The sequence below is a fragment of the Nematolebias whitei genome, chromosome 8 (assembly GCF_014905685.2).
Source record: "Nematolebias whitei isolate Nwh7 chromosome 8, NemWhi1, whole genome shotgun sequence".
Lineage (NCBI taxonomy): Eukaryota > Metazoa > Chordata > Actinopteri > Cyprinodontiformes > Rivulidae > Nematolebias > Nematolebias whitei.
The window spans coordinates 3,521,914-3,531,706 of record NC_056505.1 but is presented as its reverse complement, the minus strand read 5'-3'; the positions used below and the strand labels follow the sequence as shown (position 1 = coordinate 3,531,706).

At 38.5% G+C, this 9,793-nt stretch overlaps 1 protein-coding gene across 1 annotated transcript in view; it reads right to left on the bottom strand.

Moving 5' to 3' along the window:
* Nucleotides 1-2,801: 2,801 nt before the first annotated feature.
* snx2 (sorting nexin 2) overlaps nucleotides 2,802-9,793 on the bottom strand; it is a 19,225-nt gene continuing 12,233 nt past the window's right edge. Inside the window, exons 10-15 of the mRNA XM_037680137.1 lie at nucleotides 9,582-9,675; nucleotides 9,067-9,272; nucleotides 8,205-8,348; nucleotides 3,638-3,718; nucleotides 3,491-3,562; nucleotides 2,802-3,303 (exon numbers count right to left, since the gene is read on the bottom strand). Coding sequence (XP_037536065.1) covers nucleotides 3,253-3,303; nucleotides 3,491-3,562; nucleotides 3,638-3,718; nucleotides 8,205-8,348; nucleotides 9,067-9,272; nucleotides 9,582-9,675 — 648 coding nt within the window. The 3' untranslated portion in view covers nucleotides 2,802-3,252. The remainder of the gene's footprint in view (nucleotides 3,304-3,490; nucleotides 3,563-3,637; nucleotides 3,719-8,204; nucleotides 8,349-9,066; nucleotides 9,273-9,581; nucleotides 9,676-9,793) is intronic.

The following is a 9,793-nucleotide window of genomic DNA, read 5'->3' as shown; positions in this document are numbered from 1 at the left end:
GACCTGGCTTAACTTTATTAGATTCTTCTACCTGGATTATTTAGCAGCATCAGGATATTTACTTCTGATTAATTTGATGTAATTTAGCCAAACTAAAGGTCCCGTAGAAGAAAGACTTGTTAAATTAAAGGTACTCCGTCTTTTTAAAGCCTAAATGGGTCCAAGATGCAGCTCATAAGAATTAAAGATGGTGTCAGTAGAAAGGACCAGGACAGTGGTGAGATACATTCTTTATTCTGATTAAAGTTTTCAATCTTCTGCTCTGCTGAGCTCCAAGAACGTCACATCAAAACCATAAAGGCTGAACAGAAACATCTCAAATCCAGCACTTTATCAGCCTTAAAACATAAAATAAAGTCATCCAAAACGTTCAACCATTGCACATTAACCGTTTGCAAACGATGTGGAAAACTGGATTTAAAAATGTAGAAATCAAAAAAGTTCTGGCAGAAAAAGCTGCAAACTAAATAACAAAACTACAAGTTTAAAAATATGTTAATCAAATTACAGATGAAGAGAGTCTGGTTTGTTTCAGACTTTTTGAAATGTGCTTTAATTCAACAAAAAAATAAAATCAAGAATTCTGCAGGATTTAAAACAGCAGCTTTCACATTGATCAACAAAACAAAATAAAATAAATCACATTTTGATGCAGATTTAAGGACGGACACTTGGCTCTGTTACCTGACAGACTCTCACCTTCATCCCACCTGAAAACTACACAACCTCCGATTCACTTTGGTCTCGGAAAAACTCCAATCACTGCTTCACTTCCTGTTATATAACTTCACTTCCTGTTAAATAACTTCACTTCCTGTTAAAGAAAATAAACTTGTAAACATCAAAGTGTCCGGTGGGTCTTTTTAACCATGACGTTCAGACCAGTCAACAGAACCAGAACAAGAGATTCTTCTACAGGAACAGTTGCCTTCACTTTCGATCATTTGGCAACAAAAACACAAGCTCTTATTGTGAAAGGTCAGACAGGGGGTGAGAACTGAACAAATAAGCTTTTAATGAAATAAAAAGACTAAAACATGGCGTCAGTCGTTCTTCATCACCAACTTCAAATCAGTTTGTTTTGAGTTTCAAAACAAAAAAAAAAGATCTTCAGATGTTTTGTTTTGAAGGTTTAAACAAAACAAACAAAACATTTATTCCAGAAATAAACAAATATAAACAATAAATCAGGAGTGTAAAAAAACTCCGTTCAGTTTTCGGGCAGAAAACAGAAAAACGATGTTAAAGTTGAGCAGAACTCACTGAAGAGAGAAATAATTCATGTTTTTATTCTCCTGCTGCTGAGGCTCATGGGTAATGTAGTTTTTAGGAACGTGTATAGAGGATCTTTGTGGGCAAGATGAGAAGGGAAAACGAAATGCAAGTTTGGAGTGGTAAATATTTGAAAGTTAATTAAATAACATTTTAAGAAGAACATGAAGTTCCTCAGTTTACTGAGACGTTCAGGGAAGTTTACTGACGAATGTATAAAATATTTAATTTATATTTTTATTGGTTTCAAATCAGAAGAAACCCTCTAAACTCTTGGTCATTTTCAGTTTTACTTTAGTTTTGTGCAGGAAACTTCACATCATTTCAGGGTAAAGAGTTGGAATCCAGTTTGTAAGAAATGTTTATTATTCAGGTACTAAAATTATTTCCTTAACTTGTACATTCCCCAGTGAAATAGATTTGTTTCATCAAACTGTTTCTGCAGTCTTGAATGGTCCTAAATGTAATTATTTTATTTTAGGCTTCAAGAAGTCTTAAAAATGTCCAGATTTTCCCAATTTTCAACTTTTAAAAAACATTTAGTCTTAATTCCACTTCTTGCATCAGTTTTTTGCGCTGCTGGTCTTTATTCGTTCTGCATTTGTAGACGTGGAACAAAACTTGAGCTCCATCATGTTTCCGGCCTGTCACCAGGAATTTATTCAGACATTTAGCTTTAATTACAAAAAAACTCTCGTTTCTCTGCACCTGAAACTGGTTCGTTGTAGTTTTTATGGTTAGGATTGAATTTGAATAAATGATTCATTTTGAAAGAACATTTTCAATAATTGTATTTTTCATGTCGTTCTGGACTTTTACTCTTTAAAAAGGGCCTAAAAAAACATTTTAGATTCAATCAAAAGTTGCACAATTCCCAATTAAAGAACATTATTTTTTTATATAGTTGTGTAGTTTGTAAATTTGAGCCTCATCCCCAGAGAAACATTTTTCAAAAATCATCTTTTTTATACGTTCTCACCAGCAACATCCTTGAAGACACGGCACCGTTTTTAGAAAAGTTTTCTTCTACATGAAAACGCAGAAACTCTTCCAGGCCTGTAGGCGGCGCTGTGACACGCCCACACCGAAAACAGGAAACACGTCACTTAAATCAAACACACGAAGAAGAGGAAGAGGACGCTCTCGGGTCATTGGTGAGGTCGGAGGTGGAGCTACGGCATCATTTTCAAAAAGTTGTGTTTTGGCCATCCACACAGAAACGAGGGTGTTTTGAAACTTTTTGACTCTGGAGGCGGTTTTCAAAAACGACTTATCAGAATTAAAACTTTGTTTCTATGTGGACTCAAAGCTGAAACAACAAAACGGTTTCGTCCTCCTACAGCTCACTTTTTAACTTCGTTTTGGACGAGCAGGAAACGTGAAACCTCGTAAATTAATCCAAAACTGAACGGTTCTCCTCTTGGAGCTGCTAGTTTAGCATAAAAACAGGAAGTTTTCATGCTTCAGTCATGAATTCATGCAATAAAAAGTTAGATTACAACAAAAACACTTCAAATTGTGTGAATTCTCAGAATCCTTCGGAGTCGGCTTGTTGGGTTTATTTTTAAAAACGGTTTTATTTCCCCACTTTTAACGACAAGAACTCTCCCAGGAGCCATTTCTTTCCCCTGAACTTTGACAAGTTTAGGAATTATCCCTAAATACTAAAGTTCAAATAGTTGGTTCTGTACGTTTGTTGGAATAAACTGATCAAACTCTCAGCAGCGCTTCAAGTCGTCACCGACCTCAGATTTGTGATTTATTTATTTCATCGGACTTTACGAACGTTTTTCCGGTCGTTTGGAAGCTGAGCAGAGTTCAGCTGCGACACTAAACAAAAATCATCAACTTTGTTTTAAACCTGCAGAGAAACATGGAGCTGATTTTCTGTCGCACTCCGTTGAGTCGTGCTGATCTGGTTCCGGAGCAGGGAGAGGGGAGGTGCATCGTGGGTAATGTAGTCTGATGGGGGCTGTCTGTTTACGAGATGGCCTTGGCTTCAGGTAAGAAGGCGTCCCAGTATTTAATGAGCTGCAGGACGAGAGCAAACAGGTTCTGGATCAGTTTCAAACTCCACATAAAAAGCAATCAAATCGTTTGAAAATGTTCTTCACCGCTGCTTTTCAATAATTTCATATTTTCAGGTATAAATCCGAGGCTGATGTTTAATCGAACCGTTTGCAGCTTTAATTTTTAATCCAGGAAACGAAGACTTTACCTGCTGCTGCGTTTGAACCAGGGACTCCAGGTATTTAATGATGATGCTTTTAAAATCCTTCACTCTCTCTTTCTGTTGGAGAAACAACCTTCAGTGAATTATTTGACTCAACGGTTAAATCACCAAACTGCGTTTCGACGTTCCGACCTCGAAGCGGCCGACTTCTTTCCGGATGGTTTTGGAGATTTGCTCAAAGTCTCTTTCGCCCTGTTGGACTTTTCCCTCCAGCTACAAAACATGAAGACAAGATGAAAATATTCTCGTTTTGTGTTCAGTCGGACTTTAAATAACTAAAACCCACTCACACCGTTAAACGGAACAATTAATAAATGGTTTAGTTTGGTAAAAATCCAAGTTTGGATTTGTTCTGGCGGACAAACAAAAACGGAGTTGGTTTAAAATTTAGGAAATTTATTCACTGAAGACAAATCTAAAATACATTTCCAACTTTGAAACATTTAATTTGGTCTTTACGGAACATGGGACTAAAAATGAAACACGTACCAATAAATTACCGAACCATCCGGGGATTATTGTTTCAATTATAATTTTAAGTAGCAAGACTTACTTCCTGGACAACCTTTCACAATAAGAGTCCCAAACACTGAGTGTCGACCTTAAAAAACTGAACATGTGAAAATAGCTCATATTATTGTTCTTCAGTAAAACAGATCCTGCAGGAAAACAGTTGGGAAAACCGTCAACTTCCTGGTCTTTGGAAACCAGGTCTCAGACCAACTCAGAAAAATGACCTGATTCATGTTACCAACGAAACGAAGGCCTGAGATCATCGCCTTAATGTCAAAATAATTACCGAGAAGATAATGAATCTAAACACGTTTTCATTGGCTTTGCTTTTCAGACCTGGAGGTCACCGCTAGAATTTATCATTTTATGGGAAAATGTTTTCATTTATTTTCCCAAGCGAGCGTTCGTGTCGAACATGTACAGGTGAACATCTGGAATATGTTTACATTTTAACTTGTTTCTCCTACAGTTATTAAAAACAAACAAACAAAAAAAACTTACAACTATATTTTACCACAGAGAAACGCTTTCTGGTTTTCAAAAGTTAAAACATAATAAATGACGATTTTATGTTTTCCCCATACAAACATCAGTTATTTATCAATTAACCAGATTTGCGTTTGTTAGATAATAGCAAGGTATTAAATTATTAACTTTTACTAAACGCTTAACAAAATGAGTCGGGTTAAGACAATGAAAGAATTTATTTAAAATCAATCTTCAATCATTTTCATAGATCAATGATTCCAAACCGGTTTTGATGCGCTTCATTAAATAAACGGAGTAATTGTCACGTTAAAACGATCAGTTACAAAAAAAACGATAAGTAGACTTTGAAGGTATTGGTGTTGGTTGATCGCTGCTAATGACGGTTTAATAAAATTAACTGTTTTGTTTATATACTTGGACTTATTTGAAGATTTTGTGCCAACAAGTAAATAAATATAAAACACTGAATAAACGATTGATTCTGTGTTGTTGGACCTGAAGACTGGCATCCCGGTTTGTATTAACTAATCTTAAAACAGGTTTTAAATAAACAAAAAAATAAACAAAGACTTCGCATGTTTCCTAATAGTTATAAACCTGCAAAGGAAAAACAAACGTCTAGTCAGGATTAAAAGCACTACGGGTGAAAGTCGTCACATGAACAAGTTTGTGATTAAATTCTCCATAAAATCAGACTTTTGAATAATATGATCTTATTAAAATGTTCCTAAAGTTGTTAAGCTTTTCTTTTTTAACTGCTCATTTAATCACTTCCTGGAACATGACCCCGCCCTCTGAGGCATGTAGCAACTTTTAGCCAATGAGAAACTCTGAATTCTGAACAGAGCGGACTCCGATTGGTCGGTGTCTGATCAGACCACTGGAGCCGACCAATCAGAGCAGAGATAGACGTTCGAGGCGGGGCAGCATCCTTGACGTTTGTTTTAACAATAAACAAACAACTTTTAACTGAGTAAATAAAACACAAGCGTCTGCTTCATGAAGTTTAAATGTTTAAACTTGTGTTAAAACAGAATTTTATCAAAGTTCAGGAGTTTGTCAGTTTTGCTCATAAACCAATTCATGTGACGGGGGATGGTCGCTCACTCAAAATCCAAACCAAAAGATGACTAGCCTGAGCTAAATAATACTAAACAATGAGGCAAAGAAAGAGGCGCAGGCAGACAGACAGGACATGGACAGACAGACAGGCGGGGACGGTCCTACCTCGGAAATCTCCTGGATCGGACGGCATGGCAGCAAGGGAAATGCAACAAAATGTAAGAGGCTGGGAAATAAAACTCGGAGCTTCCAGAACCAAAGACCCAGAAACATGAGAGCAAAGAGAGCGAGGAGAAACAAAAAGCTCGGAAATAAAAACTAACCCGCGTCGTAAAGAACAGGCCGCCGGACGAGCCGCGCCAAAAACGCCAAAATCGAATTATGTTTTTATTTGTTGGTTACTTCAACATAGAGTTCCATGTAAAGTTGTTAATGCGATAAAGAAATAAAGTGAGTAATTTAACTTGTCCTGTCTGCTTAAAAACAAGTTTCAGGTGAAACGTCTCATCAGAACGACGAACTTTAAATGTTTCCTAAAACAAATGAAAACGACCATTTCTCTTTGGTTCCGTTGTATTTTAGACAAAGTTTTTTAAACAGCATAAAACAACTTGGAAAAAGTTTAGATTTTCACCTAAACTCTACAATTATTAGAAAATCACAAGTTTCTGTGATAAAACAAAAAGTTTTCTGCTCAAGTAATTCCGTTAACTGTAACAAAATGTGCACTTTCTTCCATGTTTGTCAGTTTGGTTCTCAGTGTAGAAACAGCATTAATTCATTTTAAGGCTTATTTTGTGCGTTTTGTTTTCTGTTTTGATCTTAAAAAAAGGTTATTTTTTTAAAGCGTTAAAAAGAGAAAATGAATGCGATGCTTTTTAACTGAATGTGGAAAGTGAAGCAGAACCAGATGTTTGGGCGTGATTTTGGTGTTTTATTCTAGTTTTCCAGCTGTTTTGACTCCTGGGTGTAGTTCCTGTTTGGGCCCACAGGGGGCAGCACAGAAACACACTCATGGTTTTAATGTTTACATTTATTTTAATGGTCACCTGCAAAAGTACTTTTAATAACTAACATTTAATTTCTTTTGATTTTTTTTTTTAAATGAACATATATCCTTTTTATGTCTCCTAAATTCCAGAATCTAAACATTGATTTTAAATTAAAAACTGAACAAAACGTGCATCTAAAATGCGTTGTCACCAACAAGAACAAGACGGTATCATAAAAAAGTGATGTCCAGCATCGTCACTCAGCATCGAAGGGTCTAAAGGTGGACCTCCGTCCTGCAGGCCGGGCCTGTTCTTCAGAGAAGGTTCGTTTCCTCCTCGTGTTGCTGCAGATCCAGCTCAGATCTCTGCAGCAACAAGTAAAAGTCAGAAAAAGCTGCTGTCAAAGAAAAGAACCAAAACTGGACTCCTGACAGGCGCAGAAACCCTCGTCGGCTCCAAATAAACGCTGGTTGTAACTCTACTGCGATCTGTCCACGCCTGCAGCTTCTGACAGCGCCCCCCCGTCTGACAGCAGCTCAGACCCCCGACCTCGCAGAGATCCTGACAGATGAATTTGGGCCGTGACAGCTCCAGCAGAAGCTCTAATAAAGAGTTTTTTTTTTCAGCTCGGCTGTTTGTCGTTCGGCTGGAAGAAGTTTTCAGTGGAGCGAGCCGAAGGTTGAGTTTATTCAGCCGAGCGAGGAGCGTCTGCTGCGGAGTCCTGAAGCACGACGTGAGAAACCAGCTCCATCACGGACGGACGTGAGCAGGGAATGATTTCCCCCCAGCTGCCCGGTCCTTTCTAAAAAATAAAACACGCCTCAAATCCTAAAGAAGCGCAGAAAGCAGCGCGGCTGGAGCCAATTTTAAACAAGTTAAAACCTTTAAATAATCAGCTTTAAAGAATAAAATACATTTTTATTGGAGCTGCGCAATTAAATACATTTTGTAGTTTGGATGTTGTTTTAATTAAAGGGTCTTCGTGTCGTCTGAACTAATTTAGTATTTGTATTTATTAATACTATTTAGTATTTTTCTGAATTTTGTTGAAAAACGATCAAAAACCTTGAAGTTTTGAATCTTTTCTTGTTTTATTTAAAAATGTATCCGTCCACTGCACGGTAAGCTGCTTTAAACGTGGAATTTAGAAAAACTAAAACTTCGATAAAAAAAAAAAAAAAAAAACAGATTTTGTTTTGGAATCTGTGGTTTTATTTGTTACATTTGAATAAATATGTTAATTTAAGAGAAAGTTCCTTTTCCATCATCATGATGACATCATTGCTATGATTATTATTATTTCCATATCAAGCAGCCGTACGGCCTCTTAAAGACTTTTACAACCTTCAGCTATAAATAATAAAACATTTGCATCTTAGCTTTAAACGAATCAACTCTAAATTCAAGGCGAGTGTGACGTTTGTAAATTAATTTGAAGGTTTAGTTCCAGGCCACGTATTAACGGAGTTTTATTCTGAAAGAGACTCGGGTCAAACCATCAGGACCCGTTCCACCAGCCGGTCCACCGGACCCACAGAACCGATACAGCTCAGCTTCTGGCAGAGCTGCCGTCTGGTTCAGAACGATGAACCTGCGCGGCGGCGGCGGCGCCGGCGCCGGCCGGCCCGATCGGGTCGACTCACCTCTCTGATCTCGTCTTTGGCCTGCTGCAGCTTGTCCGGCTTGTTGGTGAGCTGAAGTTTGGCTTCGGCTTCTCTTTTCTTCTGCAGCAACATCTGAGTGTCCTGCCACTTCTGCCACGTCTTCATCCTGTGGTCAAACACGCCCTGCACACACACACACACAGTTTTAAAACTAATAGAAGACGCTAACAGAATGCGTATCACGGTCGCGTTCCGAGCTTTGGGACAAAGACCTCAGGACGTGTCGGCCCTCAGACGGTGAGCTGGGAACCACCCTCAGCTACTACCACAAACTTCAGCTCAATATTTATCAAACCGACTTGAGTTTAACTCGTTTTATTCTCATCTAACTTTGAACATTCGATGATCTGAGAGTCATCTTCATCAATCTGCTGGTTCATGAGATATTTTACTGACAGACAGACTACCACGTCCCTACCTGAACGTTGGACAGTTTTAAAAACATTTATTCTCAGTAGATCAAAGGAAACAGATCAAATGTTGAAACCATGCTGAGCCTCGGCCCATCTTTACTTCTAAAAGTTTACTTTTATACGCAGACGTCTGACTTGTTGATCGTTAATTTATTTCATTACAAAATGTTCCTCCAGTTGGTTCTGATCGGTACCGCTCACGTTTTGTTGCTCCTGGGCTTCAAACAGACGAGTTGCCAATAATAAATAATATTAATGAATTCTTCATTACCTGGTTTTCTCCTAAAAATTGAATAGTTTCTTAGTTTAAACATTTTATTTGTTTCCTGTCGTCCATTCAGAATGTTTGCAGGTGATTCAGGAGAAAAGTTGTGTTTGTTTTGGACCAACTTCCTGTTCCAGGTGTGTTTTCGTGGCGGCGTTCGCACCTTGACGGCGGTGATGAGCCGGACGTAGTCTCCCAGTAGCTCAGAGAAGAGGTAGAAGTCGGCGTTGGCCTGGTCCTGGTGCAACTGGTCGATCTTCTCCTCCACCTCGGCCAGCTGGGACAGAGCTCGGGACAGAGCCGTGTGGTCCTCGCTGTTCCCCAACATGGCCGCCGACTTGGCGAACTGAGCCGTGTTCACCGACAGCTCTGAGGACGAGATCAAAACAAATCAGAGTCAAAATGACCATAAAACAGGAAAAAACAGTTATTTTACTATAGATGTTAAATAAAGATGGCTTCAAATAAAGTTTAGTCGTTTTGGCTTCAAGTGTGGTTTCATGAGAACAACTTTTATTTTGAAATTTTCACTTTTTACTGATCTACAGGAAGCAGCCAAAAATAAACAGCCTGAAAATAAAAATGAGTTACAGCAAAAAGTTTGAACAAATCTGAAAGTCTTAAAAGGCGCAAGAAGTGTATGATGCTTTTATTTTGTTAACAGGAAGTGGACATTACCTTTCCTGTGACAGACCAGAGACTCCACGCTGGCGTGAAGTTTCCTCAGTTGAACGTCAAGATTCTCAAAGTGCTGCTGCTTCTCCTCGAACCACTGAAACACAGACAGGAAGTCAGCCACAGAGACGGGAAGTCAGCCACAGAGACAGGAAGTCAGCCACGCAGGCCACAGAGACAGGAAGTCAGCCACGCAGGCAGGAAGTCAGCCACAG